This window comes from Haliotis rufescens, unplaced genomic scaffold (genome assembly GCF_023055435.1).
Source record: "Haliotis rufescens isolate VD_foot unplaced genomic scaffold, xgHalRufe1.0.p SCAF_22, whole genome shotgun sequence".
NCBI classification, from domain to species: domain Eukaryota; kingdom Metazoa; phylum Mollusca; class Gastropoda; order Lepetellida; family Haliotidae; genus Haliotis; species Haliotis rufescens.
Genome location: NW_025963913.1, coordinates 12,695,879 through 12,723,501, shown reverse-complemented (window position 1 = coordinate 12,723,501; position 27,623 = coordinate 12,695,879). Strand labels below are relative to the sequence as shown.

Genomic DNA, 27,623 nt, shown 5'->3' with positions numbered 1-27,623 from the left:
GATTTTTTTCTTCCTATCACTGCCTTTCTGTGAAGGTGGAGCCAGATATTTTCTTTCAGGAGATATAGTAACATTTTAGTTGTAACATTATTTTCAGGAACAAATTTTCTTTTCAAAAAAATCCCAGGACATCCCAGCATGTTTTTATAATCCCATTTGTAGCAATGTATGCTTCCTCAATGAGACAATCATGAACTTGACTATTGACAGACTAGGGCTAATAACCCAACTAAAATAGCCTTGAAAATGACAGTTGAAACCCTTGAAAAAGCCTTAGATTTTAATGGTCCACATCTGTATGAGCCTTGTGTAAAGTTGATGACAACAATGGTTGATGGACAAACAGGTCATGGCATAAGCTCACTTAACATTCTGCAGTTTAGCATGACAATGACAAGATAGACAATATTGCCTTGGATAATCAGTTTTATTCCTATAAAGGACTCACAAATTTGTTTTATTATAATACATAACTGCGTGGATAAGTACCGGTAATAGATTCACAAAGATTTCAACCTCTATACAAAAGTTAACTGTAAGGCATTATTTGCACCTTGAAAATGAGATGCATTAATACAATTATCATCTTAGGCATCCCCAGTAATGACTGCATTTGAATAAACTTTTGAAATATTTATGTAAAGTAAGAATGAAATTACTGCATATTTTAGTTGAGTGTAAGATACTAACCCACTGAAAGCAATACAATATATTATTGTGCGAACATCCAGAAATATGACAACAAAGTTTCATTGGTCAAATTTGCCTACACGAAAGAAAGTAACATGTAGGGTTTATTGAAAGATTGGTGACATTATTGACATACCTTTAAAGTCATCCATCATGGGATGTTCAATTGATGACATTTTCTCACACAATCAAGCCTATGTAAAGGAAGTGCATATACAATGTATTGAAAACATACAGGTATGTGACTGCTGTGTCATATCATAAGATAGGACTCTTATTATACATCATATAATTTTTGTGTTTTGTTCAATCACAGCCTAGACTTTGAAAAATATCAGTTAAATACAAGACTGGTATCACTTGAAAGTTAATTTGATAAAAGCACTACATTGTCTTGAGTATTATATGTACAATTTTCAATACAATGATACATGTTGAAGATTCACATACAAAGAATCTGATAAACAGCAAGAACAAGATTCTGATTTGCCTAATTCAACCAGAAACCAATATTTTCTGACAAAGGGAAATTTGCAATTTACAATATTATTTGTCATTATATGAAAAAAAAAATGAATAAAAGACCTGTACTGTAAACATAGATATTTCATGAGTCACTTCTTGGCTGTCTGATGAAAGCGTTTTGTACACTGTATGGCTTGGTCCTCCTTGGAGAGCAGACGTGTTCGTCTCACTGGTGACCAGCGAGACACTTGTTGCTTCGGAATATCAGGTGTGTGCTGCACTAGGGGTCGACGGGTCTGCAATACAAAACACATGCACAAATTTGGAGCCGAGTTCATAATGACATCTAACAACGTCATAAAAATTGTGTATGGAAGAAAATGATTTCAACCATGACATCTTAGAATCCTGCATTCTAGATCAAGATTATGACTGCATCACAGCATAGGAAAATATACTTTGAAATCACTTATTTCTCAAAACCATATTTTTTTCTCAAACCTGATCGTAGGCAATTTCAAATACTGATTTTAATGTTGCGAAACACGGTCAGTGTTCCTGTTTACTGGTAATTACCGTTTTTTTACCAGTAAAATTAGTCTTGGACCAGTAATTCACGTGACTGCAAATCCCTGTGGACTGGCAAATAAGGTATCTTGTAAATTTTTGTTGTTGAACAAAACGTCGATAGTAAAAAAAGTATACTTTTCGAACGAAGTCAGCTAGCCTGTTGTCATCAGGGTTTCCCATTGTTAATTTTTAGTGCAAGGAAATAATATTTCGCTTTGCTTCGAGGTTAAATATCTAGTCGTAGTGACTTAGTCTTGTATCAAAGTCAAATATTCAGAAAAATAATAAAATCTAAATATTTTTTACATCTGTATACTTATTCTGCATTACTCCTTAATGCATCTTCTGCTTACCTTATGACAGAAACAGCGCAGTGCGATGGTTCTAAGCTGAAGAAAAAGTTGTTTCCAACCGATCTACATGTCTGAGGACCAACTTGCACAGCTGTCACGTGATTGCCGGAAGTGACATCACGGGTCACCACATTTCTGCTTGTCACCCATAATTATTTTCTGAAGCTATAGTAGGGAGGCTGGTCTGTGACGGTTGGGCCCTTAGATGTAGTAATGCAAGATAAGTATACAAATTTAAAACATCTTTTACTTATCCTGGATTACTCCATAATGCACCTGTATCAGACAATACAGCGGTGGGCATACCTTCAGATGTAATCCTTAATATAGATAGGGGGCGGTTGGTTACCTGCTGGGCTATAACCATGAGGGCCAAAGCAATGAACACCTTCAACATCTTCAAGATAATGGCTAGCTACAGCCAAGAGGAAAATTGTCTTCTTGGTGAGGTTGAAAAAGGATGTTGCGTGGAGGGGTTTCGGACAGAAGCCCGCAAAAAAACCACCAAAAAAACCCATTCAAATCCCAAGTAGGGGGACTAAATTTGGCCTTCTGATCCTCAAGTCTGAATGGACGTAGGAGGGCCTGGTCATCATACGATTCTTGGAATGCCCAATGCTGAATGAGAGCCACCAAGTATGTTGTAATGGTGCTGCATTTCAAGTGTCATTTAGTATGCAAATATAGGAGGTACTCGGCCAAGAATTGAGGTGACGCTGTAGTGGGATCTTGATTTCTCACCTTACAAAAAGTTTCAAATGATCGCCATTTATCATCATATAGCCCCCGGGTAGATGGACGGTGTGCCAAGGCTATGGCCTTAGCTGCCCGAGCCAAATGGCCCTTAGTGCTCAGAGCTCTTTTAAGACAAACCAAGCGTGCAGACAAAATCTGCCTGGCATTGGGTGTGGTAGTTTGCTGTGAGAGTTGCATCCACCAGAATGTTGCTACATCCGAGGATATGCTGGACTATATCTTGTTGATCCACCAGATGTTAGAAATGAAACATCTGTTGAAGCAGGGAGTGAGAGTGATTTGCCCTTGGGTGCGCAGGCACAAAACCACCATGGTGTTGAGTGTTCCATAGGCACTCCTGCCAATGTGATATTGCCAGAATGAGAACCTAAGGAGATGCCTCCTAAGACGTTCAACTATCGTCCACCACCTGAGGTGTGTCCTCAGGTGAGATGGCTACATACGGGTCCTGATGTTTGATGTAATGTGCCAGGAACTGTTGTATTGGGCATAGGTGCAGAGGAACTTTAGTATTGGGTGTAGGTGAAGACAACCTCTGCTTGTCAAATCCTTGGCTGATGTGACCAATCCCACTTGCCACTGGTGAAGTATGCGGGATTGTTGAAGGGCAGGTGACAGATGGCACAATATCTTAAGCCATCTGTCCCATGGCACTGTCAGGAGGTGCCTGTCTGTCTGGAACAGGCCGACTATAAACTGGATTGAATCGTTTTCATTGACCACCCATTCCAGTTGATAAAGTTGGCACCTGGTAAAGACCCGATGGAGAACCAGGGTAGCCGTGTCTATGTACGACTCAAACCGAATGTCCATCCAGTGTAGATGTATTGGCTCGGTGAGTCGTGTAAACAGCCACAGGGCCACTGAAAGGCCAATGACAATGCCAATGACAATGCCAATGCCAGTGCCAATGCACTGAAACCTGAGGAACCTGCGGTCTGAGGGATGGATAGGTAGATGCAGGTACGCATCCTGCAGGTTGAGACTGATCAGGGAAATGTGAGCGTTGATACTGGTCCTGAGCAGTCCTAATGTTGTGAGGCGTAAGTATATAAGCTTCAGGTCGCGCTTGTTGAGTACAGGGAAGATGGGAGAGTAGCAGCCTGGGGGCATGTAGTCTCTCTTCTTCAACAGGATATCTCTATTGGAGCCCAATGGCTGATGGTGCTTTCAGGGGTAGACCCAAGGTGGAAGAGCCGTGATCAGCGGAGGGTCCATGGCAAGGTCTAGGCGGTACCCCTGATGCAGTACATTTAGTTTGAAAGGGTCTGCCAAGCCATAAGAGTTCTGTCAGAAATGGCCCACCCTTCGACCTATGGGTATGTCGACGATTGGGATGACTCATGGTTTCAGATGGCCTTCAATTTTCAATTTGACAGATGGTTTAAGTGGTCAGACTTTTGACTGATAGAAATGCTGAGCAAGGCATCACAAGCTTTCATAATTTCATGATTAAGTGAGTGAGTGAGTATGGTTTTACGCCGCTTTTAGCAATATTCCAGCAATATCACGGCGGGGGACACCAGAAATGGGCTTCACACATTGTACCCATGTCGGAAATCGAACCCGGGTCTTCGGCATGACGAGCGAACGCTTTAACCACTAGGCTACCCGACCGCCCCATTTCATGATTAAGAAGTAGTAAGGGTTATTCCTACTTAAAGTATCAATTATTATGACCAATGAAAGGCTCTCATGAAGTTTTGTGTCAATCTGAGAATGTACAATACAAATATTGTCCTGTTTTCGATGCCATGCCTTTATAATTGCTCATGAAACGATGATATTATATGTTGTATTAATGTCTTATGTTGGCAATGTTGTCTTGTTTTTTCAACAAAAGGTAAGTAACGGGAAGTTGTTTTCAATATGCTTCAACATTGGTAAAGGGTCAGACATTGCATGCTTGTGACAGTTGTCCTTGTGTCTCGGGGATGGGGGCTGAAGTTTCAGGCAGTATTGCCCCAAAACCTAGCGGGTAGCCAGGTGCGCGGAAGCAATGCCCAATTTTTGAAAAGTACTGGTTTAACTTTGAAGTTTTACTGCAGTAACTCATACTGACAGATGCACAGAAGTTGTCTTAAGCTTTAACCATGTTTGAACAAATATATTTTGCAGCATTTTTATGTTTTTATTATTAAAGGCGTCACATTTGCTACATGTTCCAACATTTAGAAATTATACTTTTGTCATTTTATTATTAAATTTCTTGGGTCCAAGTCATTGACTTATATATAGCCTTTTGAGTAAAAATCACTGGAATAGGGATGGGAGCTCAGAGTCATGATTGTCCAAGGGTTAATTGCTTTCCCCTCTTATACCCTGCTCCTGCCCAGAGATCTGCCACAGTGGGACTGAGAACAGCCCTGAACACTGCCTCTGCAACAAAAAGAATGCTGCTCCCCTGTCTACTCTTTGTGGGATGAGCATCTAGGACAATAATTTCCTGATTTTGGTGGATCACTGTGAGAGGCTGTGCGAGACATGCTCCAAAGCTTTGAGTGCTGTCTCATGCATAACTTGTGACCTTGGCGTGGGTTTTGGTGGCCTGATCATTAAATAATGAAGAGGCCTACCATGGTTGACGAAGGAGTCAGCATGTGAATTCGCAATCCCAGTTAGACAAAGCCAACTAGTGAAGCCGGCGGGTAGCAGTGATCTCCACGAGAGCTGCCCTGAGGTGATTCCTCATGTGGTATATTTGTCTCTGCTGAAAGTCTACCACTGTATGTAAGTGGTCTGGACGATTAACGTTGATCTCAGCAAGGTCCTGTTCCATGGCCCAGGATGAGGAGGCCAGAGCCGTCAAGGGATTAAGTGAGCACCTGACCTCAGACTCGATAAAGGCAAACCGAGTATCTGGTACCTTAAGAGTGGTCAGCTTGGATGACCTGGTCATCCTCTGGCATCCACCTGGTCAGCTACTTCAAAGGTGTGGATAGGAAAGTCATCCTTCTTAACCCTGGGTGCCTTGAGCACTGGAATAAGGGTTAATCTGGAGAAATCCTCATCCAATGGCCTGACCATATCCCTGAGCATGGGATCAGGTGGCAGAGATGTTGGATGGGACCAAATGGAGTACTTTTTGTCAACTCCGGCGCCAGGGGATGGTGCTAATGCAGTCAACCGGTCTCCATCCACTCCGGCATCTTGGCAAAGCCGAGATGTGTGTCCCATTCATCAGGAGAGTCAAAACCCTAAGCCAAAGGCCTTCTGATGGCTCTCAGTGATAGTGTTGCACACGACGAACTGGTGAGTGGCTTCTGGAACGGGGCTTAGATCGTGATGATCTTGATGAGAGCTTTGCGATGCCTGGTGATGCAAATCCATGAGATGATATCCAAGCAAGCGATGGTGTTTCCAAACCTACTAAAGGCATAGCTGTCAACGTTAAGGGTGTAGATTGTACCGCAGGAGTCTGATGAATGGCAGGTGTAAGTAAAGTGGGACCACAGGTGCTATAGGAGTCGCAGACGCTTGGGTGGACCGAGGCGCTGGCAGTATGTAAGTCACCAAAGACACTGGCATGGTTGGCTGGTACACAGGTTCAGGTGCTAGATACAGGTGTGTCATCATTGCTGCCACATGGACTTCATGAAGTTTTGCATCTACACTGTGTCCATAAGGTGCACTAATATGGGAAACACTGACAGGAGACGAGGAGGCGCAGTTTTTAACTGGGCATGGGCAGTGGTCAGCGTGGGTGTAGAAGGTAACCCCGATGATGCAGCCAACATTGACTGTCATCGTCGCAGCAGCCGTAATCGTCAGCAAGGTAGATGCGCTCACCTGATGCGCTCGCCTGGTAGAAGCATGGGAAGGCGTAGCTGGAACCGTCAATGGAGTGGACGGCGGCAAATGAAAGGAATGTCGACCATCCCTGGAATGCTTGGTAGAGTCCAACCTGAATTAGAGGGCTGATTCGTGGTGACTGAGGACTGTTGGAGGGAAGAATCCTGCGAGATAGACATTCTTCTAGCACGCCATAGGGACTGCTGAGCAATACACTTACTTTATAAACTGTCTGTATCTAGCAAAGTATGACAGGGAGAGAGGGGAGCAAAAGTTACATTTTAAATCCGGTGTACAAACTTGAGTATAATCCAGACACGTTGGGTGAGGATCTTTAGCAGACTTTTACCACAGCAATTCATACATGTGCAAGCATAAATTACAAATGAAAAGGTTGACGTTGTATTGGAATATGACTTGCAAAAACAGAGAGATAAACAAAATGGAATTTATTGAAACAAATAACAATCGTGAAACATTTGCAAAGCCAACTAGCGGCTAAAGGTAATTATAATATAATTAACTACCAAGTCAGCAAAACAAAGAGAAATGACTGCCTCAGAGAAAAAATAACAAGACACATTATCAAATTCAAGATGGCGTTTTGAACAACAAACACGTGAAGTAAAAAAGTTTAAACCAAAAGTTTGAGACCAAACAACATGTCTGTCTGGTGACAAGCAGGTTTGTGAAGATATGTGACTTAACCACTTCCGTTTAGTCTCATGGCAGCTGTGTAAAGGTCTGTCATCAGACTTTATTGGAACAACTTTATCTTCAACCCAGACCTTGCACAATCTAATTAAAATCAGATCTTAGTTCTCGCTTCCACTAAACAAAGATCTGAGGATATCCCGTTTGGGGTCACGTCAAAACGACCTTTCATCCAACCAATCAGAGCGTCGCTTACCAGATCATGAAAGTGACAGTCGGACTGTGATTTCTAATCATGTAACCTCGAAAACTTTAACACGGGGTATTCCGGACGATATTTACGGGTTTAATTACTGAATCCAGACAATCTAGACCATCCATTAGCCATTCCAGAATGTTCTTTTGTTCAAGTTTCAAATGTTAAATGGAGAATTTGTCAAAATATGTTTCGAAGCGTAGTGGCCTATTTGAAATTAGTCCCGTAAAGCACAGGAAAGCTGCCTTCTGATTTGCTAATGTCGACTTCTTGTCAGTCATTCCATTGGTCGGTCAAAGTTTGCACAAAGGTCGGTCTGATGTGACCCGTAATGGGGTGTTCTCAGGACTTTGTTTAGCAGTAGCGAGAACTAAGATCTGATTTTAATGAGATTGAACCTTGCATAGCTTCATTTCTGTCATAAGGTAGGCAGTAGATTCATAAAGGAGTTATGCAGTATAAGTTGAAAAATTACATACATTATACCAATAAATATGTTTTGCAATAAGAAAAGAAATGCTGTAGGTAGTTTAGCAATAACTTAATAAGCTACAAGAAACCTACATTTCCTGATGGAATACGTCTCCGTGTGGCAGAGCCAGGCCTATCCATCAGAAACACAGGAGACTCGCTCGTCAAGGACAGAGATTTGTGGGAACTCACTGAGCTATTACTGCTAACACTACTCCGCATAGAAAAGGGACTGAAACAAAAACAGCATAACCCCAAAATGCACAAAAGGAATTATTAAGCAAAAGTAAAATCAAGTTGTAAATTGTAACTGAAGCATAGCTGTCAACCCCTGGATGTCTAAATGAGTGAGAAGCCAGGGTGCAGGGGGTGCAAGCCCCGCTGGGTCCTGTGGGGGCGCAAAATTGGTTTTAAAAGATTTTAAGACCATTTTAATGGCCTTAGAGAGCATGTGAGAATTTCCCAACCTTGCGTGTGAGCGTGACATAATTGATAAATGCGTGAGACTCACGCGATATGCGTCAGAGTTGACAGGTATGCTGAAGTAAAAAATAGTTTCACAGACAAATTAGGTTGTGAGTATGGTCTTTACACCGCTTTCAGCAATATTCCAGCAATATCACAGCAGGCACAGACAAATGAAATCACAATATGTTCCTATTAACATATCACTTGAAAAAAAAAAGATTGAGATAAATTACAACATTAAGAGCAAAGTCAGTGAATTACCAGCAGGCATGTTAGAATTGTGATCCTGAGAGCATTGGCATTGTTAACTTAGCATTTTCCCTTGCAACAGGGAATAATGGCATATAAGATGCATCTTACTACTAATAATCAAATACTATCATCCAATCCTTATTACTTATGTCATCTAATGACATGCATAAGGGACTGGGTATAAAGCTTAGTGTGAGGATAGAGAATGACTGTCACACAAACCTAGCTGGCACAGAGCTTGTGGAGGACTTATTGGGGGTTGGGAGGAAAGACTTCCTCTTTTCCTTCCGCTCAGAACAGGGAGTCCTCTGACCATATGAACTTTGAGACCTTGATACAAATAAAGTATCATGAGTTTATATTATCTTAGAATAACTCAAAATAACAAACATGCTAATTAACAGATCACATTGCTAAATATGCAATATGCCTCCATAGGGATTTTGTCCCTGCACCAGTGTATCTAGCTGTCAGTTGCAAGTTGCTTTCTTCTCAAGTTATTCTTCAAAAAGCTGTTGATTATGTATAAATTTGAATACCAAAAACAAAGTTTCAAAGCGTCGAATCTCACCTGGAAATATAGTCTCAAGAGATAAAAATGTCAGCCATGTGATATCATTTGCTGTCAGCATCAATATTCAAATAGCTTCTACATCATTTGAGGAATAGTAGACATATGTGAAACAAACATTGTACTTCAATAACTTTTTTACCAATCTGTAACTATCTTTAAAAGCACCCCTGCATAAGACTGAAAATTTAGAGCCAGTATTTTTGAAAAATCAACGCAGATTGGGTATATAATTTCCAAGTAACCATTATCAAAAAAGTTAGAATGAAGTTTGTTCACTATCGCTTGATCTCTGTAAAGAAATATAAGTTTTGTATAATTTTAAAAAGCACCCCCTTTGTCAATCTTCTAAGTGCTCAGGGTGCTTCTTATGGCAAATAGTTTAATTTAATTTAATTTGAACAATATTACATAATCAATCATACAGTGATGAATGTAAGATTTGAAATTGTAAAAACCAAATTACTATTTGCTGCCAACAAAGTTTCAACTCCCAGTCTCACAGTAAATAAACATGTTGTCCAAAATGGCTGCCATTGTGTACAATATAAGGGATACAACATGAATAATCATCTTGTCCAAGATTCAGTTTTGACATTGACATGCTCTGATTGATTAAGAAATGCTACCAAAAAATACAAAACAAATATAAATAACACAGAACTAGGATTAGTTATCAACAAGATGAAATCCATGAACAGGAGTAAATTGCCATGCACTAACCCTGCCTTGACTGGAGTACTGAAGCTACTGGAGAGGTTCTTGGGCTGAACAGACTTGTCTGGTTTTACTGGTGTTCCTCGGGTCCTCATTGATGTACCAGTAGATTGTCTAGGGGACTTGGCTGGACATATTGAAAGTGTGACTGACTCAATCCAAACCCAAAACAAACAGGTGCTACACATAGCACTCTGTATCACCTTGTTTGAGTATCTATTCAGTTTAGATACTTCCCTCTCTATCCTTAGATGGCAGGAATCAACACATCTACATCTGCAGCTGCCAAGATAGCTCTTACCTGATAAGCTAGTTTCATAATAATTTTCAAATAGCTCCTTTTGTAACAATTAATAATAACTCAGTACTTTGGTTGAATGTGTGTTGTCATATCATGACAACAATGGACAAATATTGATGAGGGTGTAGTTAACAAACATTCTATATTCTATTGAAATCTTCCTGTTAACAGTTTGAAGCATGAGTCCAGTAAAATGGTATTTGGTCAAGCAAGCTCAGCTACCTATAATCCATGTGATAACACTAAACTATACAAAACATTATGCCAAAAGTTCCATCTTGGATAGTAACCAACATTCTACTGTTTAAATATTTTAATGAAATGATAGATCATCACTCATAATTGTTTTACATAAATTAAAAAGTCACACTGAATAGAATTCCAGATCCTCAACCTACCTATGCTTTCATGTGGTGTACTGGATGGAGCCACAGCCTTCATGGGTCCACATGACTTCTTTGTTGATGTTTCAGACAACTTGCTCCTATTCAAGGCAAGTGAATTCTTCTGTATCTTGCTTGGTTGCATGAGCTGTAATCTCTTCATGGGCATACCAGTTTTAGCTGGCAGGTGAGATGCAGACTTGTTTGAGATGGAAGAGCCCAAGCTGGAGTTGGAGGAGTTGGAGAGGCTTCTATGATGTTGTGTCTGTTGGTCACTGATAACTTGAGAAGCTCTCTGCAAGTTCTTGACTGTCAGTGCACTGCTGCTCCCTGGCTTCACCATGCCACTTGGTTTCTTTAGACCCGATGACCCACCTGGAGCTTGCAGTCTTGACATACGAGAAGAACTGTGGCTACCTTTACCCACTGGGGCCTAGAAACCAAATGGATATGCTCATTGTTTTATGATCAAACTTTTCTTACATCCTTAATTTGTACCCCAAATATTTCTACCTACGTGATTGATGTGTTAGTTTAATTCCAACAACGTGCCATCAGCAGTAACCATTTATGAATTGACTTGAATATTTTGTGCACTTTATGGAGGTATAAATGTAAAAAAAACAGTCTGCAAACTGTGTAAATCTGCATAGTGGATTGAAGTTAATTATATGAATGAAATATTTCAACTATATTTACTTAACAGACTGCATATTTAATGGTTAACATTAACTGAAAACAACAGCGCAAAATCAGTGATCTTATTCAGCCCAATAATGCAACACAAGCAGGAAACAGTAGTTTATTAGTGGGCACGGCCTAATTCTTTTTCGGTGAGTGAGTGAGTGAGTGAGTGAGTGAGTGAGTGAGTGTCAGCTTTATGTGGGAGGAAAGCCTGAAGTGATGCAGGTCTTTGACGTTTACCACTTCGGGTAATCCGATGAGCACAGGTATGGTGCTGACAAACCTAAAAACATAATCAGGGCGAACCAGGTTTTGAACCCACAATCATAGGTTTCTGGTGTGTCCAAGGGATGCAACTCTGCACAGTGAATTGTGGTGCCTTAGATGACTGCACCACCCATGCCCCCTTTTCGGTTTATAGAAATAAATGCCAAAGATATTGTTTGGTTAACCATTCAAATGTCACGGAATCACTTGCAATTTACAGTAAACTATGTTTATAACGAACACACTTATTAGGAACTGACTGATATAACGAAATGTCCTGGCCATTTGTATACTTTAGTCGAAATGCTTATAACACAGCGGACACGAACGGTTATAGCGCACTAAAATTATTGGTCCCTTTGAGTTCATTATAGTTAACTGTATTTATTTCAATGTAAATAAAGATATATATAATTATATCTCGTCACATGTAAATTCCTATAAATGTTTATTTGTCATACCTTAAGTTTCTGCTGCAGACTGCCTCTAACCTGGCCAACTGGTTTAGTGAAGGGGACATCACTGTTGTCAGAGGCAACACTGCCAGTCTCGGAGGCTCTGTCAGAGCCACTACTCTGGTGTCGCATCCTCTCTGATGGACCTACTAAATCTAGACTCTCAGTACTTGGGGCCTTCACCAAAACAAAAACAAAAATACATCTTAAATACACATATTTCTTTTACTTTACCATTTTGCTACTAGTCTGAAATCAAATGTATTCTAGTCTAGTACGTCGAGATCATGACAGTCCATATGCAAGATGTAAAATATAGTGGAAAAAGATGTTTAGGCGAGTATATTCTCAAAAAGTTTTGTGCACTGACTGTCAGAATTGACAATCTCAAGAACATACATTCACATCTCTCTGAAGCAAAGACGTTAACTGACAATAAAAGACCAGTTTCCACCCTTCCCGAACTAGGCTGGAATAATGGAGTTATATTTTGGCTGGACTAAAGAGTCTAAACAGTTCATAAACTGTCGTGCAGATTTCAATCGATTGAAGGATTTGCAAAGCATGTCATGATGTGTACTGCCAACTTTCCAAATCTTTTCATGTTTTTAATCAAGGTGCTGATGCGATTTGATGCACTTGACAAAGTAAGACCCCTTTTGTTACAATATAGATCTTGATTATCGGTCAGATCATCTTGACTGAGCACCTCCATTTTGCTTTAAACAAACGCAAGTGACATGAGGGGTGGAATCTGATTGTCAACAGGAGGACATAGAAGGAACATCACTCATAATAGCCACTGGTGAAGTTATGATCGAGCCAGAAATTCAAGCCTAGTTCTGTGAATCTGTTTGTTAATCTGATTAAACTAAAGAGAATTATTCTATATTGAAGCAAAATCTAAGATTAATTAAGCAAAACTAACAAACTGTAACCAAATATGCAAAATAAGATCTCATGAAGTTAACTTGTTAATAACCTTTTTAAGTAATGTGTAGCTTCTATTTCTTGGCAGTTTAGTAAGACGTGATGGCTTTTTCTCCTCTTTAACCTGTTCTTCATTTGGCTTCTTTCTGCCACCATCTGATACTATTTCTGATATTGTGTCTTCCACTGGCCTGTCTGTTTGAGGGGCACACTGACTATTCACTGGAATATTCTCACTGTTATCATAGTCTATACATGGTATAGACATGCGAATGTTAGGTGACTGTTTTCGCATTTCGTCATCCTTAATGACAAAGGTCCCTTTCCGTGTGTGGACTCTACCATTGGGACTGAAGAGCTTGCATTTGACTGGAGATTTCTCGTCTGCACTCTCCTGCTCAGGTTTCATGTTGGCAATCCTACATGCAACCATGTGTGCTTCCATAACCACTTGGGCAATTTGAGCGGGATTCAGGGGACTCATAGGCTTTATGTCTTTGACTGGAACTGTTGCGGCTACAATTCTTTCTGTGAACCCCATTGGACCAAAAAACACTTCCTCCTCATCAATATCGTCTTCATCAATGTCTTTGCTGATGCTGCTGCTATTGCAAACATAATCATAGTCATTAGTGTCAAACTTGAATACGATCTCTTACTAACTTCATACAAAATAATGAACAATAGATATAGATTATCATATGAGTGTGTGTCAGTATGACACACATACTGACACACGTGAGTGAGTGAGTGAGTGAGTGAGTGAGTATGGTTTTACGCCGCTTTTAGCAATATTCCAGCAATATCACGGCGGGGGACACCAGAAATGGGCTTCACACATTGTACCCATGTTGGGAATCGAACTCGGGTCTTCGGCGTGACGAGCGAACGCTTTAACCACTAGGCTACCCAACCGCCCCGACACACATGTGAGTGTAATAAATGTTTTATGACTATTATTTCTTAATCCTTTCAGCTCTCCTTCAGAAAAATGCACTGATGACGACTGTCATCTTAAAAAACTACTATGATCGAATGACATCAACAATCTTCAGCTACAAAGTCATTTCTTGTGCGCCGTCATTCAGACCTTACAGCAAAACAATGATGTGAACAGTGCTGTCAGGATGAAGTGAACAATTAAGGGTGAAACGATACATCAGTGCATTGTGAGTGTTCATGTGACTATACAGTACACGACATGGTTTTTTTTCTGTATCGATACCATACGATACACTTGATCAAATATATTACTACTCGTTTAATGACCTCAGCATTTTTGTCAGTCAAATATCGCAAAATGTGTTGTCATTAGCGTTTCAAGTTCACAACTTAAAATAGCCATGACAAACATGTGTCTACAGCAAGTTGTTCCTTTTGAACCTGCTCTGAAATATTCATAGCAAGAAGTTTCCACACAATTTGACGTAAATAATTATGCACATCGCGACACATATCGTATTGTGACCAATGTATCATGATATGATAAGTATCGTGGCCTTGCTGTATCATTTCACCCCTATGAACAATACACTGGTGCGCGTGAAGTGATTTTTGCACTTGTGCACATACAATTTTTATGAATTTGGTTACTTCTGACGCTGTGGGTAATAAAGATACTTAAGACTGATGTTCTCCCTGGAATGAACACAGACAATGTCAACCCTATACATACCTCACTTGTGGTGACATGGCTAAATCAAAGTCAAAAGTTTCTTCATCCAAAAGTTTGATTTCTGGAAACAAAGAGAGAAGGCTTTATCATTATCTTAACTTCAATAAACATTCTTTAAACTTTCTAAAGCTAAATCATAACCAACACAATTAAATACAATTATACATTGTACATCATATACAAAGCCCTACTCTTGATCTTATTTCGAAGAATTATTATGGATTTCAGACCTTTTGTTGCCTGCCAATAGTTGTTGTTTATAGGATAACTCTTCAAAGGAATTGTTCCTGTAATTCTTCAGGAATGGCCTTATCACAACTAGAAATTCTTACTTTGGCTGTTACTTTAAAATAAGCATACATTTCCAGTTTCTTACCAGGGCTCTCTTTCAGGTTTCTGTCAGAATTTCCTGCAACAGTCTTTGTGACATCTTTCAGAATTCTGTCCTCTAGCTCCAAAGGCTTCTGAAGAGTGTGACTCAGACGTCTTTCACTATCATCACTGCGAGCAATCTCTATCGGATCTGTTCAAGACGATGTAAGAGGAGAAAGCTACTAATACATGTTTCAAAAAATGTTGTTAAAATATATATTACATGTCAGAAACAATTAAAACGATTTTCTTTATAGTATTCCATAATAATGTTTTGACTATTACCAAGCATGTCAGAGTTAACCGGGGAAGTAATAATTGTATATCATTCAAAATCTTTAAAAAAGTATGATATTCTGCAGGTTACCATTGTTTGGAAAAACATTTTCTTTGTCTTCAATGTCTTTGTTTTTTAAGAATTCTTCAAATGGATCAGGTACAGAAAGGTCAACCAACACACCAACAGCACAGTCACTATCTGAAAATAACAGTGTTTACACTTGTTTATATATGCAACTAGGATAAAATTACCTGTAATAAGACATTTGAAATTTTTGTATAAACTGTATATTTATATACTTATCCTCTTTCACACTTTGCATATCTTTTTCTTCAATCCTATCTGGAAATGTGCTTGAACCATATTTCTAGCTTCTAAATCAAAAACTTTCACTCGAACACACCCCAGCACCTATTTGGTTATGACCAACAACTGGGTCGATTATGTGCTCCCCTGCACGGTAACCTTCCACGATCTGACCAGTCACCACGTGTGTTTTTCTGCCAACTTATTCTCTTTCATAGAGCTATAGGGATGGTCGGGTGGGCATATCGTGTGTGAGATAGGATGAGTATATATATATAAACAATTTATACTAAAATTTCCAAATTTTTAAACTTATTCTCTCAAGCTTTGCATGTTTTCCCACAGTTGGATGGTAGGCTGCAGATACCCTAGCCTGTATAGACTACAACCATGAGATATACACGAGGAAGCTGGATCTAAACAGTGTAATAAGTTTAAAACACTGCCTATTGACATCAACTCGAGAGCGTTAAAACACACAATCAACTGGTGCTGACAATCCCATAATGATACTCGAACAAAACAGCATGAGATCGTGAATACATGCTGAGCGTGTTTCATGTATGTTGTCATTCATAGAACGACCGCAAAGCTGTAAATGCATAGGCGAAACAACTGACGACTTAAATCAATCCTGGACTGGTATTGATTCTTCATAGAGGATGCCGATCTCCCAACTGTCCGGCATCTCTTTTAACACTTCGTCAAGGTTATCAAACACATTCGAGTTCATGAACCGATCCAGGATGTGAAGAGGAACGATGGACAACATCCATAGAGAGGATCTTCGATCCCAAACCCTACATCCCAAATACCCAAGGCAGAGGCGAGCGGAATAAAGGTTCGGGACACCATTCTATTTTTAGGAACAGCTGCACCTTACGGCGACTTCGAAGTTGTAGTCTAAAAAGTACAGACGAGGTAAGGTAAACCACCTTCCAATAGGGACTCGGTCTGGAAAATCCAAACAATAAAAAAATCACTCGGCACGAAAGTCAACATTTAAAGATTTATTACGTACATACAATCATAAGACAAGGATCATGTGTGTATTTCTCTATCTGAGTTTGCTGGGTTGTGACAGTTGTTGCGGCAAAACCAAAGGGACAAACTTGTGGAGACCATGGACATCAGTGACTGAGATGTCGTGGAGGAAGTGAGAGGCAAAAACTGTTAAAAACCTGCGTCCAACTTCCAGAAGCAACCTTCCATGAACATGGGGAGGGAGCAATTACTGAGTAAGGCCATTGTGGCAGCAACCACTCGAGTCTTGTGAGGGTTTGACGATGTAGGTGGAGGCAGCCCAGCTTTGGTTGGTTTTGGTTTGTTGTTTAAGGCCGCACTCAGCAATATTCCAGCTATATGACGGCGGTCTGTAAATCATCGAGTCTGGACCAGACAATCCAGTGATTAATATCATGAGCATCGATCCACGCAATTGGGATCGATGACATGCATCAACCAAGTCAACGAGCCTGATTACCCGATTGCCTTTTACGACAAGCATAGTCACCTTTTACGGCAAGCATGGGTTGCTGAAGACCTATTCTACCCCGGAATCTTCACGGGAGGCAGCCCAGCAAATGTATACACCCGAAGTATGATGGAGCAAAGTCAAAAAGAGAGTGTGGTACAGGAAGTTTCCGAGATGGATGCAGTTGACATTGGAAGAGTCTCTTCAGTGAGCGTCTTTATCCACGGCGTTTCTTGGAGCGTCAGAAAAACGTTGCAGCGCCCTCACTGGACATAGGGGCAGAATTAGGACGGATCCGTCAGGCTGTCCTGGGAGTTGATTTTTGGCTGTGAAGTCCCAGCACAGTCTTCGATGAACAGATCCCTGTACTCCTTGTTGCTCAAACCGGACACTTACACATGCTGCTGTAGCTGGAGCCAGTAGGAAGACCGTCTAATAAGTGAGGTTATAATACGCTGGAGTGGTTCAAAAGGCCTCTCAGTAGTGTTAGTACGACGTTCAGCTCACGTTCACGCCTAAACTTGGCCTTTCTGTCTTCCAGCTGGAAAGAGCAAAGTAAAGTTTGGAGTTCCAGGATCTGTGTCATTTTCCGATCTTCTGGAACTTCCAAGACACATTTGAGGGCCACAAGGTAGGTCGTGATAGTGTGGCCATTCAGACGCGCAAGAATAGAAGAATTTCTGCCAAGAATTCGGGAGACGCAGAGGTGGGGTCCTGGCATTTTTCCTTGCAATAACTTTCGAAGGAGCGCCACTTGTCGCGTACAGACCCCTGGTTGACGGTCTATGCGCTAGGGTAATTGCCCTCGACACTCTAGCCGAGTAGCCTAAGGCACATTAAGGCCTGTCTGGAGCCTGATGGGGTCATTTGCTGTGCGGATGGATCAGGAAATTCAGCCAGTCTGGGAATTGGAATGGGTAAGAGGAAGCTATTTCCCTGTGATCAACAAACCAACCACTCACCTGCCACCAGTGTGAGACCAAAGTCAGATTGATGCCCTGTGTCGAAAAGGCGTACACATTAAGTTCTTTCCAGGAGGCGCTGGATGCGTCGACTGCCTAAGCCTGAGGGTCCGGTACCAGCGATATGAAGGTTCGGACCCAGTAGTTCTGGCTTTTTGCAAACAGGTCTATGTTGGGGTGGCCAAGGTGCTGACAGACAAGAGCGAAGGCGTCTGGGTGGAGCTACCTTGTCCGATCCAGAGAGGGCATCTGCAAGGATGTTGCGACAGCCCGGGATGTGTTGGACCTGAAAGACGTTCGATTCCACCTTCCACCATCAGAGATGGAGTTTGAGACGGTCCAAGATGGCAATTGATACAGACTGGTCTTGGCGCCTGATGTAGGGAGCAAGGAAAATCTGTATTGGGCACAGTTGGAGTCTCCCTCTGGAGGTCGGAAACCTAAGAGAAACCTAAGAGAAACCTAAGAGCGCCTGCCACTGGTGCAGAGTGCGTGATTGGTGGAGTGCAGAGAGTAGGTGGAGTTGTATTCGGTGCCACCTGTCAGTCCTTTGGAGTGGTCACGTCGCTAGGAAGATCTTGAAGACTTCCCTTTTCCTTGGTTCCTGCCACAAAAAATGGAGGAGTCACGTCCACGTGGCTTAAGAGAGTTCCGCCTGGGTTGGCAGTTGCCCTACCTGGAGGCTTCAAAGGAGGCAGAGGCGTGAGCCAGGGCCATGAGGGCAGTCTCGTCACTGGCAAAGCCTGATACCCAAGTGTGAGTGGCAGAGGGAGGTGGACGACCAGGGTTGGCAGAGTAGGTCCCTCTTGAAATCCAGATCCAAATCCGAGAGAGCCAAGTAGCTGAGACGGTGCTTGGTGGTAGTCTCTATGAGTGCAGAGCGCATACGGGTACACATATGATCGATATGGCGCTGTAAGTAAGCCAAAACAGTGGTGAGATGGTCCAGGTTGGGATTGTCTTCCAATAATTCATGTATGATAGCTCTGGAGATGGAAGCCATGACAGATAGCTTTAAAGAGCACCTAAGTTCTGTCTCCACATTGGCCAACTTGTTGTCAGGGACACGGATAGAGGTGGAATGGTTCGAACCTGTCATGTGATGAAGGTCCTCGTCTAGAGAGTGGACATGATCCACAAGGTCTGAGAGTGGATGGGAAAGTCCTCCTTCCTGTACTTAGGAGCCTTGAATGAGGAAAAATCATCATCCAAGGTAGCAATCATGTCCTTGATCATTTGGTCAGGTGGGACAGATGTAGGGTCTGACCGATAGTGTCTTTTTTGTCAACGCCTGACCCCGTGGAAGGTGCCACCAACTGCAACCTGGTTCAGCCCTAGGTGGGAGTCGACCTCTGATAGACCCTTTGTACGCAGGGACAAAGGAGCTCTATGGTGAATCTGATCTATACTCCCTAGAGGGCCGAAATGGAGAACAGTGTCTAGATTGGGAAGAGGCACCTGGTGAGATGGAACCGTGATATAGGGTTGACCGAATTGTTGAGGCACCACCTAAATCCAGGCTAGTCATGTGTACAGGCGTCTGTAGAGGTTCTTGTAGAGACGCAAGAAGAGGCGCCTGTGGAGATGCCTGTATAGTTGCTGATAGAGGAGCGTGTATAGGCACTGGAAACCTTGGCATGTTCTGTTGCAGCAACTGCATGTAGTGGGACCATGCAGGATCCATATAAGGCACGGGGATGTCTGGGGAGGCATCTGTTGGAGGGCAAGGCTTCCAAATCCCAGAGGTGCCTAAAGCGAAGACAGCATTGGCACCGTGGATAGGTGGTAAGTTTGTGGGATAGACTCACTCGGGTTGGTAGGCGCCACACATTGTAACAGGGGCAGCTGTGTAACTCAGGGTCGTAGGGGTCACATTAGCGCCTGTGAGGAGACCACAACGGACGCGGTAGACATTGAACCTGACGATGAGACATGGGTGGTTGTAAACATTGTAATGTTGCAGCAGGCTCAGAACCGGGCTAAGAAGCTTTTGGGTCAACGGTGTCTCCAGGCCTGCTGAGACTGCTGTTTCCTTGAAGCTTGGTTGTATTTTGCGAAAGTTGTGGGGAATAGTGCGAGACGTTTTTTACATTTGGAAGTCTGGGTGCACATGAAAGTGCAATTGCTACAACTTGGCATGTATCTGCAATAATAGCAGAGTGTAAACAAAATGCATCCCCGACCGATTATGTATGCTATAATCGTTTGACCCAGCCATGTGGGTTTATGATACACAAGTTTACGTATACCATGGTATACATCACAAAACACCACCACTTTAATAAACAATATTATTGCAAAGACATGTCAACAAATAAAGTACCAGGCAATGAATACAGAACGAATGCCACAAAAATACATGACCAAAAACAATATTACAGTCACTTGAAACAACAAAACACCTGTGATTTCCGTGGTGAATGCCATCACCAGCCGATAAATATTCATGCTATGGCGTAAATCATATGAGAACACAAACCGTATGCACAATATAGTTGACAAGAAAAAACACATAAAGGATTCTATAAACAACGTTGTGAGTTCAACACATAGGTATTCCTTCTTTGAGTGACAGCAGTATTGTGCTGATCTGTGACATCACCCCTTCAGTGGTCACAGTGTGATAGGGTTTGCCACTCAGCTAGTTAAAACAATTTCTTCTTCAGCAAGACTCCACACAGCTCTTTCTCTCTGTCAAGAACAAGCAATAAATGCATCAAGGAGTAATGCAGGATAAGTTAAAAAACATTTATATTCTTTGTACCTGCCATTCTTTGAATGTGGTTCACAGCTAACACACACAAGTGTTTCACGCCTTGGTTTTCAAGTTGTTTTGTTGTTGATTCCACTTCAGCTTCATATAACTTTAAGAACTGGAATGTAAAATGTCAAAACTAATATGGAGCAAAAGATGATATTTCATTTGTACACTGATTCTGAAATCATTGCACCAATTGGTTATCCCAGTTCAATTGACAAGAAATAGAATATGTAGCACTGAAATATAATAAGCCCAAATATAAAAAAATATTGTTTCAGCATGTTCAGGTTGCAAAGAACAGATATGGGTTGGTAGGTTTTCTTTAATTTTTGTTTTTGTTTTACACAATGGTGTGTTTAGAACTGATGTTAATTGCACTGTTTCTCAAATTTAGCAGTCAAAATGGTGCAGCAGTGATACATGTATGTGGAAACATCCGGGGATGGGGGTCCTAAATGTTAAAAATGAGGTTCTTGACAGCATTTTAGAGTTGTGATAAAAATATTTGGGTCGCAACTCACAGTGCAGATCACCATATAGAGATTCTCGGAACAATAGCTCCTGGCATGAAGATACAATTTGTGACAGGCAGAGAAACTGTCATAAGTCCACTCATCAATGTCTAGTCTATTCTTGTGGTGAGTAAAATTTCAGGATTACATGTGTCCTCACTATTCAAGGTCAATTTCTACTGCTGTGCAACTCAGCTGAATGTATGACCTTGTTCCCTGCGCCCCTGACACTATGATGTTTGTTTGTTTGTTTGTTTGTTGTTCAACGCAGCACTTAGCAATATTTTCAGCTATATGACAGCGGTTTGCAAATAATCAAGTCTGGGCCAGACAATCCAGTGATGTTACATGTTACAATAACACTGTTCAAGCAGGTGGCACGATTTTTTCACATCTGTCTACAACTGAAAATGTTGAGAAATTAAGCATTTGAAGGGTTTTTAATCAGTTCATTGACAATGTTTATCTTTAACAAGCCTTGTTTGTTGATTAATATTTCTACTGTATACTGAACCAAATAGAGTAGTGCCTTTTCATCTGAAATTTGTTATCAATATCCTTTCAAATATTTGGAGCACGTTTAGAATACAGTACCACAGCGTCTCGTGAGGTCGATCTCTGCCGTAGGTCACGTGTTTCAAAGACAAGCAAACCGTTTTTGTGAGAATCTGTCTGGTGCAAACTCGCGACCTTCGGATTGTTAGCCGAGAGCTAACCAACTGAGCTACGCCCACACTGTGAAGTTTAGTGCAAGTTTACCTGGTCATTCCTACTACTATACAGAACTGAACGAAAAGGGTCGATTTGTTTCGCCGGTGTGACTGGCAACAAAATACTACAAATTACGTCAAAGGGTATTGTGACATGTTTGTACCTTTAGAATACAGTACCACAAACTTTTCCAACATGTGACCCTATGACGTAATTTGTAGTATTTTGTTGCCATTCACACCTGAAAACAATGCCCTGTGACTTCAGGGTTCATCGAGTGTGCATAAGCTCCTCCCAGTGATCTATCATCTCCACATGCAATGTCTTTGAATACTCCCAGTGATGTTGAAAGTTTTGAATATTTGTTTACTGAATAAAGCCTGCGGGTGCGCATTTTATATAGTTTATGAGAGTACACATGTGCCATTATTATTAAGATATTTTTTAATTCAAGTGGCTAAAATGATGATAAATGGGAACTAATATACATATATTATTTTTTCGGTTCATAAATTTTCATTCTTATGGACATGAATGCAGTTTATTAGGTATATTATATTGGTGCTGAACACATCCAAATGTCGCCAGTGTTAGTGACTATTGAATTACCCCGACCTCTATCCTTAGCCCTTGGATCGCCTTTATGTTGCAGCCATGATATAGTGGTGTTAGGGTGTTATTACATAAACCACAGGCTACGGGTTGTGAGGTACAATCTGTTTATTCCAGCGTAGTGGAAGAATCAATCACACCTTTATGGTCATTAGGGTTAGGTACCTGTTTAGTGGCTATTATTGATTTCTATGGCTGCTCCTAATATTCTTCACACAAAAACATAGAGAAAAAAAGGATGAAATGGTTTAGTGTCAAATATTTGGGCTGTTGAAAACTGTCTTGGAACATTCACACAAGCCACTTTCACCGGCTACATTTATTCAGTACTGAATCATAAGCAAACTCACCCTTGTGTCGTTACTAGCCATGCTTATGCCGCCCTCGTTCCTTACAATTATCCACATTATCCTTACAGTGTTTCCTACCACACTTTTCTGTTACAAAATCATCCGAAGAATTATTAAATCCCATGTCATTTAGTGTACCTGAGAGTTGACGCCAAGAGCTGTTTTCAGTTCTCGCCATATCGGCTCCTTCCTTACCACTCGGTATCATGTAGATTACGGAATGGGACAAGTGTGCCAAATGGCATCGGGATCACTCGTAAGTGTCCATAGGCTAAAGTCACTAGACACTATGCCTACCCGTAACCTTCGTAAGGGTTCGTCACTTATTCACCCTTTTCGTTCAGTTCCGTAACGGGTAGACCGGGTAAATTTGCACTTTGTTTCACAGTTTGGACTTAGTTCAGTTGGTTAGCTGTCGGGCTAACAATACGAGGTTCGCGACTTTGCGTCTGACGGATTCTCACAAACACTGGTTGCATGTCTTTGAGACATGTGACTCACGGCAGAGATCGTCCTCACAAGAAGTTGTGGTACTGTATTTTAAAGGTGCTCCAAATTTTGTGGTACTGAATTCTCAAGGTAGGTTAAATATCTCATTCAAATCAGATCTGGAATGATTTGATTTAATGACAATGTTTTTACATAAAACATGAATCTGAATCATTATTTGATTTTCATTTGGCTCCATGGTTGTTAAATTGAACTAACTCCTGAATTAAACTGATAGGGTCAGAGTCCAAGACACTCGCTCATGAGATATACACTGAACAGGAATTCTTACGATACTAGTGGCAACCAAGTATACTGGCTACCCAAAGAGAGAAGCTGGATAGAAAAAGATATCAACATAAAACTCTGGGTACAAGTCAAGGTACCAAGGTCGGGTATATAACACAATTAGCCTGAATTATTACTTTGGCAATGAAGAAAACAACAAAAAGAGCCAGATAGGCAGTTACATGGGAAAAATAAATACCCTTAACCTAAATTTATGTAATGTAGGCCTATGTATAAATGACATGCGTCCATGTATATGCAACTGATAAATTATTTGTCTGGTGACAGAAATGTTTTAGTGTTCAGCTAGGCTAGGTGTCTGGCATGTGTACCTTACTGATAATACAGACTGCAAAAAAAACAAACGAGTATCATATTGTAACTGCCCTTACATACTCAATTACTTCAAGCATATCTATATGCAGCTAAGATATTATATTATTCATGAACATTTTGACCGTTTCACCTCGCCTGTTGTCAGTCCAGCCAACATGACAGGCCTGTGGATGAATCATACAAATGTAAGGCATTGACGTATCGTAAAAATACACAAGATCACAGCTTGATTTACTGACTGAAACTAAACTCATAAAGTGATAATGCTTTAAAATCTATAAAAATGCTTACATTTGCCCAATTCAACATTCATATTTCGCTCGGTTGTTCAAACTGTCACATGGGTAACATTCTAAGCTTTCATTGGTCAATTTGGATTCAAGCCAACAATCGTTATTCTGTTTATATCTACGACATACTGAGATATATAGAATTAAACAGGTTCCTCCCCTAAATAATGTTAAACCTTTTTTGTTAGGTTGAATCTTCATATATTTAATAATAAACTGGTAAATGATAAATATGTTTCTGACAGCAGTATCGTAAATGAATACGTCTCTCAAAATACTCCCAAGATGGCGGTGATTATCGATGAACCAACCTTGTTTGACAACTTTCTGCATTATGGTTTATTCGCTGGGGCCATTTTTCAGCTTATTTGTATTTTTGCAGTTGTCTTAGTGCCTAAGAGTCAACAAGAAGAGGTTTGTCTTTTGTTTTGCTCTTTGGTATCGTTGCTTTTCGTATTTGCGTTTTGACAATCAATGATAAGGTCGATAATGTCGACGTTGCAATGCCAGTATAAACTTTATAAGAGTCTAAAAATATCGCACACTGATTGACCTTTACCAAGTAGTCTGGTGGTGAATTTGGGAAATTTGTTTTGTGTCATTATGTATGAACGCTTGGGAACGTAATGTTAAACGATTTAGTACACAGGCTTTGAATTGATTTTAATAGCCATGATAGTAGGTTGGAATGACTTCACTGTAAGTAAGAAAGCCCGGAGTAGTGCACTTTACTGGGGTCACTTTTTCGAATTTTAATATTAGTGCCGCATGGAGGATCCAACTCCAGTCAGCTTGAACATGTTGACCCGTGAAGATCCGGGGTAGAATAGCTCTTCAGCAACCCATGCTTGCTGTAAATGGCAACTATGCTTGTTGTAAGAGGCGACTAATGGGATCGGGTGGTCAGGCTCGCTGGCTTGGTTGATGCAAAAAATAACCGCCCATTTAAGAAGTCATCCGCTCCTGATTGTTAACCTTTATGTGTGTGAGCAGTAGGCATTTCTTCTGCGAAACTTGATAAAATATGTCAGGATCGTGAAAGTATGTTTGATTGTCAAGTGGTGCCTACACCCTTTAAGGATCGTTATGGGGTGTTTGATTGTCAAGTGGTTCCTAAACCCTTTAAGGATCGATATGGGGTGTTTGATTGTCAAGTGGTGCCTACACCCTATAAGGATCGTTATGGGGTGTTTGATTGTCAAGTGGTTCCTACACCCTTTAAGGATCGTTATGGGGTGTTTGATTGTCAAGTGGTGCCTAAACCCTATAAGGATCGTTATTGGGTGTTTGATTGTCAAATGGTGCCTAAACCTTATAAGGATCATTAAGGGGTGTTTGATTGTCAAGTGGTGCCTGACCCTGTCAGGATCGTGAAGTGCCTAAACCCTATAAAGATCGCGAATCGGTGTTTGATTATAAAGTGGTGCCTTGCCCCACAAGGATCATTAAGGGTTGTTTGGAAAGGTAATCCAAGTGCTAAGTGTTGCTTGATGTTCCTCCCAGCCTAGGTGCGGGTCGTACAAGTAACTGAGCATGATGTGCAGTTTTACAAATACATTACAGTGGCAACGAGGATAAAAACTTCAAACTACGGAAATATTACGTGCAAGGATGAATTTTACAATTGGCCTTTGCTGATACACATTTTTATTCAGCAGTGTTTTTTTTTGTGTTTTTTTTGCAAATGATAGTGGGACTGCTCGTGATCATCACAATGGCGGGCGTCATCGGTGAAGTTGGACAATTTGACGAAAATAAGGAAGAATGGTCATCGTATGCAGAAAGAGTGATTCTGTTCTTTGATGCATACGAAATTCCAAACGAAAGACGAGTGCCCGGATTTATTTCCATGCTCGGCGGCAGAACATATGAGTGCTAAAATCTTTACTTTTGCCTGCGAGACCGCAAGACCACCGATTGGATTACTTAGTGACACGTCTACAGAATCACTTCATGCCCAGACCACTAGTCATTGCAGAAAGATACAGATTTCACAAACGGATGCAAAGTGAAAGTGAAACAGTTGCGCAATATTTGGTTGCATTGAAGGGACTTTCGCGAAACTGTGAGTTTGGCGTTACTTTAAATGAGAGGCTTCGGGACCAACTTGTGCTTGGTTTGAGAACTATTCCGATTCAAAGGAAATTGTTAGCAGAAAATGACCTGACTGTTGACCAGGCATTGGCAATTGCAAATTCGATGGAATTAGCGGCCAAGGACTGTGATGAGCTTAGCCGAGGCGGCGACAAGAGACACGGATCCACCGAAGTGTTTTCGTTCAACAGCAAACCTAGGATTGGAAATACTAAGTTCTGTTATCGTTGCGGTAACTCATTTCACCTTGCCAACAATTGCAGATTTAAGGATACAGTGTGTTCGTTCTGTGGCAAACGAGGCCATCTGCAGGCAGTTTGTCGGGTGAAGAGTTTGGGTCGTGACCCAGGATCAAGTTCAAGGTCAACTGGAAATGGAAATGTAAACAATGGCGGTAAGAAACCAAATTCTCGCATAAATGCCATTGACATAACTGACAATGATAATGATTTCATTGTCGATGATATATCAGAGTGTTTGAATCAGATGTTTGCCATGCCCGGAAGTTCTGGGGTTATGTGGGTCACAGTCAAAATAAATGGTACTGACCTAAAAATGGAACGGGATACTGGTTCGCGAAATTCCATCATTACTGAAGAAGTGTACAAGGATCGTTTTAACGGATGTCACTTGGTCGAGGCCACAGTACCTTTGAAACTTACACAGGTGAGCGTGTAACAAACTTTGGCATACTGAAAGTTGATGTTGCAAATGGAAATGATGTGAACAAGTTGGGTTTACATGTTGTAAAAGGGGAAGTGCCCCCTCTGCTAGGTACAGCCTGGCTACCATATGTGGACATTGATTGGAAAAGGCTAGGTGATGACATACACATGTGTAGCAAATTCAAGTCAGGAAAAGTTGGAAGAGATACTTGTGAAGTACTGTGATGTTTTCTCAGAAGAAATTGGTACAATAAAAGGTATTAAAGCTCACCTGTCTGTCAAAGAGGGAGTTTCTCCCAGATTCATGAAATCAAGGCCTGTACCTTATGCTTTACAGGACAGGGTAAAGGAACAGATTACAGGAATGGAGAAGAATGGGGTATTGTTTAAAGTGGATCACAGTGAGTTGGC

The 27,623-nt window shown here is 41.1% G+C and overlaps 1 protein-coding gene across 4 annotated transcripts; it reads right to left on the bottom strand.

The window, feature by feature from the left end:
* Nucleotides 1-408: 408 nt before the first annotated feature.
* Nucleotides 409-24,525, bottom strand: LOC124118538 (flocculation protein FLO11-like). Of its 4 annotated transcripts, none has more exons than XM_046480696.1 (12): nt 24,455-24,525; nt 20,869-20,977; nt 15,450-15,560; nt 15,087-15,233; nt 14,711-14,771; nt 13,088-13,640; nt 12,112-12,282; nt 10,715-11,132; nt 10,022-10,142; nt 8,950-9,057; nt 8,101-8,239; nt 409-1,451 (listed from the first exon to the last, which is right to left on the bottom strand). In XM_046480696.1, the coding sequence occupies exons 1-12, from the start codon at nt 24,470-24,472 to the stop codon at nt 1,305-1,307; spliced, it is 2,103 nt and encodes a 700-aa protein (XP_046336652.1). In that variant the 5' UTR covers nt 24,473-24,525; the 3' UTR covers nt 409-1,304. The 4 variants fall into 4 exon arrangements, with proteins under 4 accessions (XP_046336652.1, XP_046336653.1, XP_046336654.1 ...); XM_046480697.1 differs by having other exon boundaries at nt 13,088-13,637; XM_046480698.1 differs by lacking the exon at nt 8,950-9,057.
* Nucleotides 24,526-27,623: the final 3,098 nt, after the last annotated feature.